Here is a 16,544-nt window from a genome sequence, read left to right on the forward strand (position 1 = left end):
TTTTCATGTCAATCGGACAAAGTGAACAGTAACTTCAAATATAAAAATTTGCAAGTGGGCGGGGGGAGGAAAAAGAGTCTCGATTTTTTTCATTTGATATTTTTTTCTTTGAAGGCATGGACACTGATTTGTTATGCTTTGACTCTTTCACTACGTCTGCTGAATCTAGCTTCGCTCTGATGTGTTTAGATTTAATTTGATTTCCAAAAATTTACAATTCTCTTTCATCAAATGTCAAGCAGCAGAAGTTTATTCATATTTTTTTCATAGAAACTTTCTTAGATTTCAGAGTGTCTGAATCAACATGTACATCAAATATATCATATTTATCGAAAATAATTCATCGAGTTAAGATCCTATTTGTTCACACAAGAAACTGGTTTTTAGTTGTTAATAGTTCGTCTTGATAGTCTCTGAAATAAAGTTACTAGTTCGTCTTGATAGTTCCTGTACCTTTTTTGTTCGACCGGTCACTGAGTATCCTGGTTTGCAAATTGTCTTTGACTTGTGCTTGAAATACTTACAACTTTTCGACGACTTTTTCATTTTTTTTTTTTCAAATTTTAAATTAAATTTGTTTAGTTAAGAGTTTCATAATCAATATGTACAACAAATAACATCATATTTGTTCAATTGACATTACTTTTACCGGATACCGGGTATCCTGGTTTGTTGCTGAAGTCTTACATTACCTTTTAGTTTAGATCAGAAGGAGCAATTTGTATTTCTCATCTTCCATACTTCCCATGACACAAATGTTTGCAAGTTGATTTTCCATGACGTCGATGATTTTGAATATGCACCACGAATAACCGAAACAACATACTTAAGTCTTGCAATGTTGGTTGATACAAAAACGTCACGCCAATTGTTAATCTGTAATATGTTTCTTGAAGGTTGTAGCGAGGGACAACTGAAAATTAGGTGTTCGAATGTTTCGCATTCTAAATTACAATAGAAACATTCGGGGGCATTCTCGAGAAATAAAAACCACCGCTTTTCTCGATCTTTAAAAACAGCGTATGCAAATTTATAAAGAAAGTTTTTTTCCCATACATTAAGCATTGAATTTTTCCAAATTTTGCCTGTAAATTTAATCAATTCTTCTTCTGAACAGAGGTAACTGTTTGCTGCAAAACCCAAGCGGAAAATCACAGCTCGATGAAAACTACAGTTTTGTTAGCAGAAATAATAAACATCTCGCGATTTTGTCTGTATTGTTATAATTAAACGGCTATTGGTACTGTTTGAAAATATTGCAAAATAACTTGAACTTATTTCAATAGAGATGTTCGTATTTCTCAACAAATTTTTGATTTCTTTCGGTAAAATTGAATTTGATGGTAATAAACTATTTTGATCTGACATATCAGAAGCAAAGAAATCGATAATTTTCATACTAAAAAGTTTAAGTTGTAGGCATGGTAAGCCTATCCCACCATCTAAGATGGGGTGATATAAAACTTCTTTTCTTATGTCGAGTCTGCTTGTTTTTTTCAATTCTGTTTTTAATAATTCTTGGCATTTACTAACAGTATCCAAGTTAACTGTAGTATGACGAGCCAAATCAAAAAACTTAGGGAGAACATAAACTGACAGTGTTAATGATTTGGCCCTCAAAGATTTAATTAGTGAAATTAACCCTCGATGTTTTTGAATTTGTGAACTCAACAATAATTCAATATTTTCAATTTTTTGGGAAGTGTAAAACAAGACACCAAGTATTTTTGTTTCCTTGACTGTTTTATAGGGTGATAAATCAGGTATGGAAAGCACTTCGCTTTTACTTATGTTAATCATCATTTGAGTTTGTTTGCTAAATGTATCGATTAAGCGAAACAACCTGTCAATACATCGGATTTTGATAAGGCAAGTTATGTCGTCTGCATATGAAACTAGTTTGGGGCACAATATCCAGAAACCTTCAATTGCTTCTGTAGATTCAATTGCTTGAAGAAGGGGTTCGATAAAAACTATGAATAAAAATGCGGAAAGAGGGCAACCTTGTCTCACACCGCGATGAATTTTGAAGCTGGCTGATAAAAAACCATTTATCTCAATTACTGCTTTTGAGTCTAAATACAAAGTTTCAATAGCTCTAACTGAAAGCTCATCAAGGTTTAACCCTTTCAAAATTTTGATGAGAAGTGATCTGTCAACTCTGTCAAATGCTTTAGAAAAGTCTAATTTTACAGCACATGAACCTCAGGTAGCCAATCGTTCTGGAGTAATCGCTTTTTTCAATTTTCGTATTGCTGTGTGCATTTGTCTTCCAGGCAAATACGCGTGCTGATGGTTTTTTACAACTTTGCAAAGGTCATTTTTAATTCGATTACAGACTACATGGGCAAAGATTTTCGCGTCAGTATTCATAAGGCTGATGGGGCGAAAATCTTGTACTGCTATGGCATTTTCAGATTTCGGGATCAGTTTGATTATTGCTAAATAAAAACTGTTTGGAAGTTTTCCACCATGAACAAAATGATTAAAAACTTTAGCTAAAATTGAACAAAACTCATCCGTGAAAGTCTTGTATAGCTTAGAAGTAAGGCCGTCTGGTCCAGGCGAGCTTTTCAAATTCAATTTGTTTATAGCCAAGTGAATTTCATCTTCTGTAAAGTAATTATAGCCATCATTCTCATTTTTTTCGAGTTTATTTTTGATAAAAATGTCTTTAGTAGTTGATCGGAGTCTGTTGTAGAACTATTTGAAAAAATATTTGAAAAATACTTTCGAAATTGATTAAGAATATCTTCATCCGTATGATAAACGTTCTGATCCACTTGAATTCTCTTGATTGAGTTGATTGTGTTCTTTGATGTCCATTGACTACAAAATTTGGGAACACCCTCGAATGTATAGCTGAGAGTTTTCTGAATTTTTCGATAATCTGAAAAATCTTTTTCCTTGGAAACTTTTTGAAGATGTTCCAGCACCAAATGATATTTTTCAATCAAATTAGGGTTGGGACCTTTTCCGCTGTGAATGCAATCTCTGAGAACATTTTCGTGATACTTCAATAAATTAAGTTTTTTCTGATCTACACGCTTTTTGTTCTCTTGAATAAGACTCAGAAGGTCACGAAAATTGTGCTTAAAGTTTTCGTAACTACTTGGTGATTCGTTTTCGTAAAAGTTTTTTAGGTCTTCACGAATTAAGCTGGCGTTGTTGTTTAAAATTTCTTCATTTAATTTCCAGTAACTAGGGCCGCGCTGATACAAGTTAGATGGCTTAACAAAAACGTGTAAGAGCAATTGATCAGATATTGATATTTGAATGCTTTGCATAGAATCATACTCTGTTTCGAATTTTAAGAAGACATAATCTATGCGTGCAAAAGTTTTATGTTGTTTGTCATAATGTGTATAATCACAAAAATCATTCTTGAGTGCAAAATCAACAAAACCAAAACAGTCAAGAATTTGTTCTTTGAGTTGGGTAAATCGTTTGATACGTGCATCATTTAACTTAAGTATTGAAGAACTGTTAATATTATCATAAGTCAGCGCATTAAAGTCACCCATCATGATAATTTTCGATTTGTTAGGTAAAAATCTGATGCTTAATTTCAGGGAATTCAAAGTTGCTCGGAATGAAATTGGGTTCGCATAAACGTTGATAACAAACCAATCAAGTTTGACAAATTTTAACAATTGAAAACCTGTACTTGAAGCAATTCTTTTTGCAGGACTCAAATTTGATGACCATAACGTTAAGAAACCACCAGAATTATTTGAGCCCGGTATGAAATCGAATAAAACATTATATTTATCCAATAAACTCAAATGTATATTTGTAAGTTTCGATATTTTTGCTTCCTGAATGCACAAAATGAAACTGGGCTATTTTTTTAAAACTTGGCATTTTTTGATAAGTGAGTGTAATTTAGCTGGATTTCCTATGCTAAAAATATTAACGGAAAAAATATCTGGTTTTTCGCATATGGAAATTTTTGCTAAAACTCCCCTCCAGCCAAGTCTTTTCCGTTATTTTTAGATTTCATTTTTGGCCCTTTCTTCCGTGTTAAAACTGACCAAGAGGTTGGTGAAGTTTCACGCTCTCTTTTTGTAAGCATTCTTCCGTCAGAGGAACATTTTCGTTTGTTATTTTCGATATTTAATTTGTCTTTTTTTTCTTTTGCAGAGTAAGAATGAAAATCTACGACCTGATTGTTGAGAACCTCATCCTTTTGTTTTTCTTCGCTTGGAGTAGCTGCACTGTTTGTTTTAGATTCATCAATCAAAACTCCAGATGGTGGTGCTTCAACATTCTTATCTTCTTCATCATCGGTACCATTACAAAACTTATCGCTTGTTGTTTTGTCATCGTTTTTCTCGTCGCTGGCATTATTGGAGCTTGGTTTTTGTGGGTAGTGATTATTTGGATTTTTGGTTATTTGGTTCCCTATGTTACACCAATCATCGTGATGACCTTTTTCTTGGCGTCCAGACATCTTGCATTTTTGACATTCATGTAGTGAAGGTATGTGAAACGAGATTTCTACACCTTCCCATATTTTGAAGCCATCCATTCTCGATTTATAAGACCAGTCCTTCAGCTTTTTCTCTTGTTCTTCGTTTTGTATTTTAACTTCTAAAATTGCTCTTCCTGTGTAAACATACTGACCCGGTTCAGTTACGATACAGGTCTCACGTTGGAATATGGGGCTATGAATTATGTCTTCTGGCAAATGGAGAATTAATTTCGCTTCGATATCGTTGCATACATAAGGCAAGTTCGACAATTTGATTTTTGCTAGTTTAGGGTAAATGTTCTTGGGTCTATGAGACCTTGGAAAGCATCCCATGGGAAATACCGTCCTGTTAAGTAGAATGATTCCTTCGCTTTTGATGCTAGTTATGAATTGCTCTGCTTCGGGGGGAGCAATAACTGTCAGTGTATGAAGTTTGCGGTCATCTTTCGTCACGGTTATTGTTTTTGAGATTGTCATCTTCTTTTGCATTGTTGTGGGGAATTGTTTAAGTATATCGGAAGCACAACTTCGATATGCCTGCGCCAGATTTTCAGTTGACCTTACAATTTCTCTCGAGAATGGGGGGATGATTTTGATTATTTGGATTTGTTTTGTTTGTGTCGTCGATTTGTTTGCTGTTAGCGCATTTCTGAAATTTGTCTCCGTTCCAATCAGCACTTCGTGAGTAATTGGTAGCTGAGATTCCGTCAGTTGTTGTTGACTCATGACTTGGTTTTACTCAATGGGGGGCAAAAAAGCCTTCACCCGTAGGTATACTTGAAAAAAAAAATTAGAATTTTCTCTTTCAAAATGTAGAAATCAGAAGGCAAAAACATCTGATTCGATTTTGCTTTAGTTTATTTTTTGACTGAATTTTTTTGAACAGAAAGTTTCGAATATAGTATTGAAAACAGTGGTAAAGCGTTGTTACGTGTCTTCTTTTCGTTTGCAGTGTGTCCGTTCACTTAAGTATGAATGAATGAAGTGTTGACATGCCAAGGGGAATTTGATTTTGCAAAATAGTATTTAGTGTTAAATTTATCAAAATAGCTGTTTCGATGATTATAGAGTCGCTGGATTCTGCTGTCTTTGAGTCCTGGAGTACAGGTGGCAAACCGAGAAATCGGCTTTGTTAGTTTGCGTTCATGAAAATAAAAGTTTCATTGACACACGCTTGAAATAGATTTTAATTACTGCATCGGGACTTTGTGACTTTTAAAATTAAATTGGGATTTTTCTTATACTGGAAGCGTACTACTTATATGACTGATTAAAACGTATGAAGAAAATTGTTAGCAATTCTTCAGGTGGGCTTTGCAATGAAGAGAAAGTAGCGGAGCAACCGATTGTTCGAATGTTTGCTCGACTATAAACCTTCGAAGGTTCTGGTGATTATTCGGTCGTACTTCTCCTGCGTGTTGTGGACCGACCTTTTACCAGAAAAGTTATAACATGGACATTTTAGCAGACTCGATAAAAAAATTTGATTGACAGATGTAATAACGCCGTTTAGTATGGTTAAAGACAACGATTTCAAGGTTTCTTAGCAAAGTTTTGTTTGTTCTAACCGCTTCCTTTTCAAAACTTCCACTAAGTTTAACTTATACTAATTGAGTTATTGCATTGTGGTCTGGTAAAAGACCTAGCCCCCTGCGTGTTAATTGAGGTGTTTATACTAATTACCCAAATCTCACTACTTGGGCGAGGAGATCTTGATACTGCCTACCATTCTCCATTCTCGAGCACCCTGTCTGAGCAAGTTTTCAGCTTTGCTGGATACTTTGTAAACCTAAAAGGGCAATACTTACTTGAGAACGGAGGCGGAGCAATAAGCAGAATGGTCCAAGTGCAGAATGGGTCCAAGAGCAGATAAACAAAAATATTGACTTATATTGGTTTATACGGGCTAATTGATAAAAAAATTATTAGAATCGTCAGAAAATGCCAAGAAAACGAATAAATTATGCATGAAATTTTTTGATTAAGTTTTATTTAAAATTCTTGATTAATTTGCCTAAATTATGCATAAAGTGTTCGTTGCTTTGCTATTATTGACATTTCTGATTATTTTACCGATTAGCTTGTAGAAGTTGATATTTTTCTGCTCTTGGACCCATTCTGCTCTTAGACCATTCTGCTTATTGACTGGCCACCCTGGAAAACGTATAAATATACCGAAGTTTCAATTAATTATTCATTTTTTTTCTCAAGAATGCGGAAAAACCCAATGAATATCGAACGTTCGAAGAGTGTTCGAATGTTGCTGACAAACATTCGAAAGCCTTTTTCGAACGAATGTTGCACGACTAATAGAAATTGATATGACCGAAATATTGTTTGCATGAGTGCAGTTCAGTTCAACGCACCTTTAGTATTACCGGTTAAAGATGGGCATGTACTGCTAGAACATGAGTGTCATTGTACTGTCCTTGATTTCAGAACTTAAAATGGCCGAAGCTGAACTCTTGGATTACGAAGAAGAAGAGGCAACTCAAAATGCCGTGAAAGATACCAAGAGTACGAAAGAGGTGAAAGGAATGTATGTATCTATTCATACATCTGGATTCCGGGACCTTCTGCTGAAGCCAGAGCTTCTGCGGTCGATCACTGACTGTGGATTTGAGCATCCCAGTGAAGTTCAGCACGAGTGTATCCCGCAAGCTATATTAGGCATGGATGTTTTGTGTCAGGCAAAGTCGGGAATGGGTAAAACGGCTGTATTCGTACTGGCCACTCTTCAGCAACTTGAGGTTACGGAAGGTCAGGTTAGCGTCCTTGTCATGTGTCACACAAGAGAACTTGCGTTCCAAATTGCCAAAGAATACGAAAGGTTCTCAAAATACATGTCTGGCATCAAAGTATCAGTGTTCTTTGGCGGTGTTCCTATAACAAAGGACAAGGAGACACTAAAATCGAATTGCCCATCAGTTGTAGTTGGAACACCGGGACGTCTTCTTGCTCTCATCAGGGAGAAAGATCTCGTTCTCAAGAATCTTAAGCATTTCATCTTGGATGAATGTGATAATATGTTGGAGAAACTGGATATGCGTCGCGATGTACAAGAAATCTTCAAGCAAACTCCTCACCAGAAACAAGTAAGTAATGACGAGAGGCTTCAACTCTAGACGCTATCGTTTGCGGATGCAATTGGACGAGATTCCATGGAACGATAGTGATGCATTACAGTGCAATTAACTATCTCAACTTCCTGGTATCTTGTGTCTTGCGCGGAAGCACGATCAGCAGATGAATAGTGTTAATTTTATTGACGAATTTCCTAGGTGATGATGTTCAGCGCAACCTTGGACAACAACATCCGCACGGTTTGCAAAAAATTCATGCAGGACCCGCTAGAGGTATTTGTTGACGATGACACCAAGCTGACTCTGCATTGTCTGCAGCAGCACTATGTGAAACTGAAGGACAATGAGAAGAACCGAAGACTGATCAGCTTGCTGGATGTTCTCGACTTCAATCAGGTGGTCATTTTTGTGAAGTCTGTTCCGCGATGTGTTGCTCTCAATGATCTTCTGATCGAGCAGAATTTCCCTTCCATTGCCATCCACCGAGGAATGTCTCAAGAGGATCGACTCGGACATTACAAGCAATTTAAAGACTTCTCGAAGCGCATTCTAGTTGCGACCAATCTGTTCGGCAGAGGAATGGATATCGAACGTGTAAACATCGTTCTGAACTACGATATGCCCGAGGACAGCAATACCTACTTGCATCGAGTAGCTCGAGCTGGGCGATTCGGTACTAAGGGATTGGCCATCACATTCGTCTCAAGTGACGAAGATGCGGCTACCCTTAATAAAGTGCAAGAAAGATTCGATGTTCAAATCAGTGAACTACCCGATGAGCTCGACGTCTCAACCTACATGCCCGAAAGTCAAAAGACAGAATAGTTGAGGAATTATGAATGTGGAAAAACTGAGAAATTAAATACTCAATGAAAGATAAGGGACTCGTTCGAAATCTCGTGTTTTACTCGTTGAAATTCTTTACCAATTTGTGTTTTATTACATCGTATTTTATTTGTCTCGTATATGTGAGCTGATTTAACGTAATTGTTCTTCAGCAGATGACAAACAACTCTCGCTGCAATATTTATTATACCTTTTATATAAAACACGAGTTGCTGATTTTCCTCAAATTTCTTCCTCTACGTATAAATTCACTATTTGTGCGTGCGTTTCAAGCTAAGAATTATCGAGTGATAGTTTGCCAATAGCTGGCATCGACCGTTTGTGCAATTATATTTAGTAGCAAAAAGTTCGGACAGACAGAATTAATTAAAATGAGCAATCAGTGCTTTTCGAAGCTTTTTTGCATGCAAAATCTAAGCAGAGCAGCCTTGATTTTTTTTGTCTGACGAATTTCAAAATGCGGCATCTTCGATTATCCGATGATTATGCTAGCCTCATTTTTAAATACTGTGATGAACATTCAGGTTTTATTGTAAAACAGATAGCAAAATTAGTGAAAAAATGAAATTAACAACAAAAAAAACTGATTAGGACGCCCCCATAAAAAAACGGTAGTGAAGATAATCCAATCATTCAAAATTTGGAAACTAAACGCAGAAAAAAATAAGCTACCCTGAGCAATGATTTTCCTGTATTAAGGTTTACTATTCGACGCTTCGGATGCAATTGCCCACCGTTGTTAAACGTTTGCAGCGAAACTGCTTTATGAACTTTCGACGTTTATTTCAGTTTTAATTGCCGTTGATGTCCAGACAGTTGCTGTTTAATTAATGCTGTCTGTCCGAACTTCTTGCAACTCCCTATAGAAAGTTAGGGGGAAAATTTTGACTACCAACTTGACTACTTCCTATTTAAATACAGACCAACGTAGGGACTTAAACATGCCCGAAGTGGAATTTCTTGAACATTACAATATAAGATAGAGCTGAAACGTGCAAAAAATCTTTCGTTCAGCATGCGAAATTTAATACGTCGAAAAAGTTTAAAGATGTCAACATCAGGACTTCTTAAACATGTCAAGTGAACCGACAATTAAATAAATGTATAGATAGATAGATTGCGCTTCAAAAACAAGCAACTTTTCTTGGGAAAAAAAATTGTTGATTATCAACTTCAAAAGAAAAGTTGACTTGCTTTTGAAGCGCAGAGTCTATCTATCTATACATTTTTTAAATGGCGTTTCACTTGACACATGTTTAAGAAGTCCTTATATCGACAAGTTGGTAACTTTTCAAGTTTTTCAGCCTTTTCAATTTCGCATTCTGAACGAAATTCCACTTGGGGCATGTTTAAGAAGTCCCTACGTTGGTCTATTGAAAAGCAAAAACGTTGCAAGGGTTGAAATGTTTACTCAAGACGACGCTTAAAAATTTAATGGATCGCGAATGCTTTAATAACTACGTTTTTCCTATATTTGAAATGTAAAACTCAAAATTTTTGTTTCAGAATTTACTCAACGAAATTTGAAATTCTGAACCCTATACTGGGGTGCTGTCAGGGTAAACTCAGGGTTGGGAATCTTGCGTCCAAGTATGACTGCTTAAATCCTTTTGGTTTTCGAGAAATTGCTTTTTTTATGATTTTTTGCAAAGAACTTTTAAATATAAAAAATACTAACCGAACTTGAAATTCTCAACCCTATAGTGGGGTGCTATCAGCGTAAACTCAGGGGTTGCAAATGTGGCGTACAAGTATGACTGCTCAAGATTTTGGAGATATGGCGGTTTTTATGATTTTTCAATTTTTTTTCAAAAAACATGAAATGAACAAAAAATTAATCGTTCTTGAAATTCTCAACCTTATAGTGGGATGCTGTCAGGATATACTCAGGGGTTGCAAATCTGCAGTTTTAATATGACTGCTCAAATACTTTTTGTTTTCGAGATATGGCGTTTTTGATGATTTTTTCTTTTCGAAAAAACTTAGATGCAAAAAAAACTAAGCAAACTTGAAATTCTCAAACCTATAGTGTGGTCACGTCAGGTTATACTCAATGGTTGCAAATCTGGCGTCCAAATTTGACTGCTGAAATCCTTTTGGTTTTCGAGATTTGGCGTTTTTTTTAACTTTTAATTTTTTTTTTTTCGAAAAGCATGGATGTAGAAAAAAGTTTAACAGGATTTGAAATTATTAACCCTATAGTAGGGTGATGACAAGGTGCACTCAGGAGTTGGAAATCTGGCGTACAATATGACTGCCGAAATATTTTTGGTTTTCGAAATATGGTGTTACACATTCGGCGTTGCAAATCTTCCCTTAAATCCTTTTCCGAAATAAGGCGTTTTTTATGAAGTAGAAACACCTGATACATGAGCCCAGTTCATCTTCACGGTTGCAATAAGTGTTTTGGTACATATTTTAGGGAGCTCTTTTAACGTTCAACGATCTATTTGGAGCACCGTACGTTCGAGTCATGCGCTAGTTAATATTATTAAACATATGGATGGAAAATTAGGTGGATGGAAAATTAGGCGTTCCAACGACCCGAGTGAAAACAGAGTTCATGTTTTTTTCCTTCAGAAGTACAGTTTTCAGATGAAAGAAATTATTCATCCAACTTTCTCATATTGTGTTAGTTTTCGCCAAAGGTAATCCAAACTCCTGTATCGCTAGCGATGTGAAGCTCGATTCACCCCTCTTACTGTTCCGAGGGCATTGTAAGCTTGAACTTTGTTCACAAACGTAGGTGTTGGGGGTTTCTAGGCTCAAAGGGCTTCTCAAGTTGTGTCGGCTTTGATGCCGCTTTTTAAAATATGTCTACGAACGAACTGAAGACACTTTTATAGATCTTGATGATTTTTGTCTGGATTATCTCACGCTCAAATTTGATTTCTGGTGTTTTGACTTTTGAGTTCAATTCCAATTCGTTCGCTTATAGGTGCGAAACAAATCTCTCTAATTAAGAAAGCGGAAATGGCGCGAATAAACTTGATTGATCTACAGGTTTGAACGGTTTTTTTTAGCTTGCGATTAGCAAGTGCTATCGAATCGGAATACACTTGCTACATTAGCTCAATGAATTCAAATTTTTAGCTTCTCCGACACACATGGCCTGGAGGTAACGGAGGGCAAAGGTTCTCGTTTGAGGAGGACTTTTTTTTCAAAGGGGAAATTTTGATTTTACACAGGCCAAGCGTAGTGTATTATTACGAAGAATTTGTTTCTAATCTGAGTCACAAATAAAAATACTCATTTGGTGGCACTTTTGGTACATTGCAATTAATTAAGAGTAATGAATGTAGTGAAAACTCTTATATATTCTTGGTGATTTTATTGGTCTTATGAAGTCTAATAACTACAGATGTGCATTCAGACGTATTGATGCTTTTATGATTGCACTTCGGTATGCATGCGCTTTTTGAGTTCAATTGAAATTCATCTGCTAAAAGTTATTTAAATAGCATTTCAAATACGAACGTGGAAATGGCGCGAAAAAAAAAACAATTTATACTTTCGAAAGGAGTTGAATTTTTAGATTTTCAGTGGAATAAAAAGTTTACCTATTGATCCAGTTTTCTGAAGCTTGAAAACAAGAATTATTTGCTGAACTAGAAATCAAAATCATTTATAAATTAAATGAAGAGTTTAATCATGGCACAGCAGTGATGGCTCAGCGTTATCAGCAAATCAGCTGGCTCGCTTATTCTTTTATACTAGAATTTTTCATTTAGCAAAACGGCCCAATACATTGCATTTCACTTGTTTCGTCGTATTTTGCATTACACAAGCATCTACTGTAGCGTCTGCTGTATCTGCTAAATTGGTAATTTTTATTAAAAGTAATGAACGTAGTCAAGACTCTTAAATAGGTCTAGGTAATTTTTTGTTATTTTTTCAGGCAAAAGTCTTAAAATGCTCTAATGACTACTGATGTGCATTCATACATATTAATGCATATGAATGCACTTCGGTATGCATGCACTTTTTGAGTTCAATTGAAATTCATCTGCTAAAAGTTATTTAAATAGCACTCTCCAAATACGAGCGTGGAAATGGCGCAAAAAAAACGTGAACAATTTATACTTTCGAAAGGAGTTGAATTTTTAGATTTTCAGTGGAATAAAAAATTTACCGATTGATCCAGTTTTTGAAGTTTGAGTAAAATTATCAAAACAAGCACCAATCATAAATTGATCTAGAGATTCAAAGAGCTTAAATCGAAAGTTTAGATTTGCCCAACAAAGCAAGTGTTTTTGTTTCTGTTTACTTGGTTTCCTTACTCTTTTCCAACTGTCAGTTGGCTATGTTTTTAACTCTTTTCCTTTGTTCATTCCTACTTTTCAGAGAAACTTTCGCCACTGTATCGGCTGTTTTTTACAGCGTGCAGCTTCGCCTGTCTTAGAACTTTTCATTCAGAAACCTAGCCAATAAAAAGATAGGCCCTTAAATTAATTCTGAAAATTTTTCCTGAAGGTTGTATTTGGTGGTGATTTTTTCAGACAAATTTGGATTTTTTGACTAGCCATTTTTGACGGAATTTTGTTATATCATTCAAAAGATATTGTTTTCTTGAGATTAAATTTTAAAACATAGTTAACCTGTGATCATTTTTCACAACCGGGACCCGATACAAAAATTCCTTCTAATTCCTTTTTCAGCGGTCCCTTTTCCCGCGATAATTAAAATTAATTGTCCCAATTCCTGAACTTTTCTTTTTCGTCCTAGTTTCATGTGGATATCATTTCCTGGCTTTCTTTCGTTTCGTCGAAGATTTGTCATGCTAATAAAAGTTTGTTATTAAAACTCAACCGAAGGATTTCACACATTTGTTTGAACAAACACTTGAATTGCGTCAACTAGTTTATTTGCTTGAAGTTATTTACCTTAAAATAGTGATTGAGCCCAATACGAACATTTTATTAGTGTTAAGTTGGTAAAAACCAAAACAAGTTTAAGCCAAAGTATAAACAGGACGAGCAGTAAAAACTATCTCAAAATATATGTTTCAGAATTTAATGTTTATTGTTTTCTTTGCGCTGTTTTTTAGACGGTCTTTCTCCTGAATCTTCCGATGAAATGGGTTGTTTACAGGGGGACGTTCACGGAGTCGGCTACCAAAAGCTTCTTCTTCTTCTCGCAGTTCTGTTTCTGAGTAGTGCCGCTGTAAAAATCCCCAATCCGGAAGTTGAAATTCGGGCGAACTGTTATCAGTTTCATCGTATGAGTTGGCCCAATCGGTGTCCATGTAAATGTCTTCTAGAAATGCATTATCTTCGGCGGCTTTATGGCCAAAGGGAACTGTCGAAATCCCGCCGAAAAGGAGAAAACGTTTTGAGTCGAATGGTGATAATGCAAGTTTGTTTTGTTTCACTGTCATATTGGTGCGACCTTTCGAAACTATTATACTTGTACACTCTCATTGTTTTCTCATTGAATAATGTGCCCCTGAAAATGTAGTGGATCAGTTATCGCTGTGCACTCCGTTTTATTCCTTTGGCACTCAGTTTTTGAGTGCCCTCTAAACAGAACCAAAATTATCATTCTTTCCTACAAGGCAGGGGATAGTATCATGTCATTTCAGCAACTCAATTTATACCAAGCAAATTCATTTTACCAAAAAAGAACAGAAGACTCTAAATTATGATTAAAAACGAGGAAAAGAGAAGAAATATATTTTCAGATAAATTAACGTTTAGGCAATACTGTATAATGCTACAATTAACGTTTAGGCAATATTGTATAATGTTCCAAGTTTAGATTAGGTTTCATTTTTTGATAATGAAAGTGGAACATCAAACGTTTGGTGAGGTCTAGGATGGTCGCACCAACTATCATAGGTTTGTCCCATAATATTTTTGTTACTGAAAAGCTAATTGTGGCTAATTGATCGTCAATGATTTGAAAGCTCTTCATTGTGCTCAGAGCTGTTTTTTGAAGAAGCTCTCTCTCATTCCTTACAATCTCCAGCTTCTTTCTTCCTAATTTAGACTCCATTGTCTTACCGAATGCTGAATTTACAAATAGCTTGTCAAAGTTCTCCTGGAATTTATTTACCGCGGTTTTTCGTAGGCGGGCGGGTGTTGAGGTCGACAAAGGGTGCCATCCAGTGACTTTGGCGGAACTGAAGAACTTTTCCGAGGTGAGTTATTTTCATTCCCAGCTCGTGGTACAACTTTAGGGTAAGGTTATGCAAAACATAACCTTCTTTAGGATGCAAAGTCTGCAGAAGCTTTGGCATTTTTGGGAGTGTGGTGATTCCCAATTTTCCCAACATGTCGAATTGCTCGTTGCTCATTGCACCGATGTCCACTACTTTACGAGAGGGCGCAAGAGGGTAATCAGCAAAGAAGTCATGAAGCTCCTCGAGTATGGTCAAATTTACTTCAACTATACAACACCACTCCGAGATTTCGCTGATGAGCAGTATGTCTGCCAGACTTTTTTCAATCATTGAAAAATCGTTCAATGGCAAAGGGCAGTGTTTCATTATCCCCCCATACAAATTGTTTGCGTCAATATTGAGGATGTAGCTTGATGGTTCTGAGGGTGAAAAATCGTCGAGGTACTTATTGTTTGCTTTGTAAAATCGGCGCGCTCAACATGCCTCTCGTATCATTCGCTGCACAAGGTCCAGATGCTCACGATCTGTTAAGAGTTTCAGGTCGGGCTTACAAACTTTTAGAAATGCGTCCCGGAAAGGTTACTTGCCGTGAAATAACAGGCGCAATCGAGCCCGTAAGTTTGATAGCAAACTTCACGAAAAGCTTGGAAAACGGAAGCAAGCAATAGCACAACTGTAGTCAAGTACAAGTCGTGGTAATCACCACTTGAGCCACACTTCAATTCGGTGAAAACTTTTAGGGCTTGATTGTACTCGCTTCTTGAAACACTACATCCCCTCCTGTTAGACTCTTTTTCCACATTGCTCGCGGGGAAAGGCGAGTTTCTCGGAATTTTTCGAATGAGTTGAAGTATGAGTAGGGGTAATGCCCTTTCTGTTTCAACATACTGACTTTTTCAAGTGAGTGGCCGAGTTTTTCAAAATAGTTCTCCAGCAGAAAAAACTTTTCGTTGGGCAAATTATCGACAAGTTTTGCCAACGGTGCTAGCATGAACCTATACGAATCGATGAGTCTCAGATTTTCGTAGAGTTTTTTGATTTTTCCGTTTATGTCCGTGTACGTTTTTATATACACTGAGATTGCCAAGGATAAATATTTTTCTTCAGATGCGGGTATTACGGAAAAAGTGATTTCCGAATCGCTTTTTGCCAGCGCTTTGATTATGAAGTGTAAATCATAATTTGACAAATTATGAGCTACCGCTGGAATTTAAATTGTTGTTTTTCTATTAACGTCACACACATTGTGTGCCCAACCCAGGAACTTGTTGGTGTAATGGCAATGATCAAGTACCACTTGATCATTGTCGGAAAAATCGTTCTTGCATATCCAACAAACCGTAGCATCTTTCCGTTCCTGGTCTGTTATACCGGTGAAAATGTAATATTTCCTTTTTTCTACGTAAATTTGTCTCGCTAACGATACAAGAGAGCTAATTTGCTCTTCCATCACATTCGGTCCTCTTTTAAGCTCAAACATTTACAGGTCTTTTTTCCCAAATTCGATTACTGCTAATGCGTAGCCCGGTTGATGGATTTCAATTGTTTGCGTGCTAGTTTTTTTGCGGATCAGGTTGCGGTCCGTATACTGGTAAGAGCAATAGCTCCAAATCAAAGTAGATTACTCTGGGTACGTACCAACGAGCTGTTAAGTTTTTGAACTTGTGGTCATCTTTTCCGGGCTTGGGCATTGTTATGACGACATCTTCGTCTTGGTAGCACAGTTCTTGATATTTTCTCTGAGTTTCGAATAAAGCGCATGTGTGGAAACATTTCAGATTGAAATCGGCAAATCTCAGATTGAAATCGGTGCATTTTGAGCCGCACGTACTCGACCAGTTTCTGGAGATCACTTATCTACACATAGTGATAATTTGATCCATCTGTCAGCAGCAACAAGTCCACAAACAGGCTAGTAGTGAATCTGCTCGATACTCTTATGGGCAACAATTCGCCATCGTTGAACCTAAACAGAAAAATAATTTTTATACCTAGGTTTGGAATGAAATATAATGGGTGT

At 36.4% G+C, this 16,544-nt stretch overlaps 1 protein-coding gene across 1 annotated transcript; it reads left to right on the top strand.

Annotated features, from left to right (window-relative positions):
• The first annotated feature begins 6,625 nt into the window (after positions 1–6,625).
• Positions 6,626–8,669, top strand: LOC134839147 (spliceosome RNA helicase DDX39B-like). The gene is made up of 2 exons (XM_063854597.1): positions 6,626–7,569; positions 7,756–8,669. Exons 1-2 carry the CDS (start codon positions 6,883–6,885, stop codon positions 8,380–8,382), a joined length of 1,314 nt encoding a protein of 437 aa, XP_063710667.1. The 5' UTR covers positions 6,626–6,882; the 3' UTR covers positions 8,383–8,669.
• The last annotated feature ends 7,875 nt before the right edge of the window (positions 8,670–16,544 follow it).

This window comes from Symsagittifera roscoffensis, chromosome 2 (assembly GCF_963678635.1).
Source record: "Symsagittifera roscoffensis chromosome 2, txSymRosc1.1, whole genome shotgun sequence".
In the NCBI taxonomy this organism is placed as follows: Eukaryota; Metazoa; Xenacoelomorpha; order Acoela; family Convolutidae; genus Symsagittifera; species Symsagittifera roscoffensis.

Excerpts from the sequence above, each read along its gene's own strand:
- LOC134839147 (XM_063854597.1), top strand. The coding sequence starts at position 6,883 with ATGAGTGTCATTGTACTGTCCTTGATTTCAGAACTTAAAATGGCCGAA. Across the intron at positions 7,570-7,755 it reads AAACTCCTCACCAGAAACAA|GTGATGATGTTCAGCGCAAC; the intron begins GTAAGTAATGAC and ends CGAATTTCCTAG.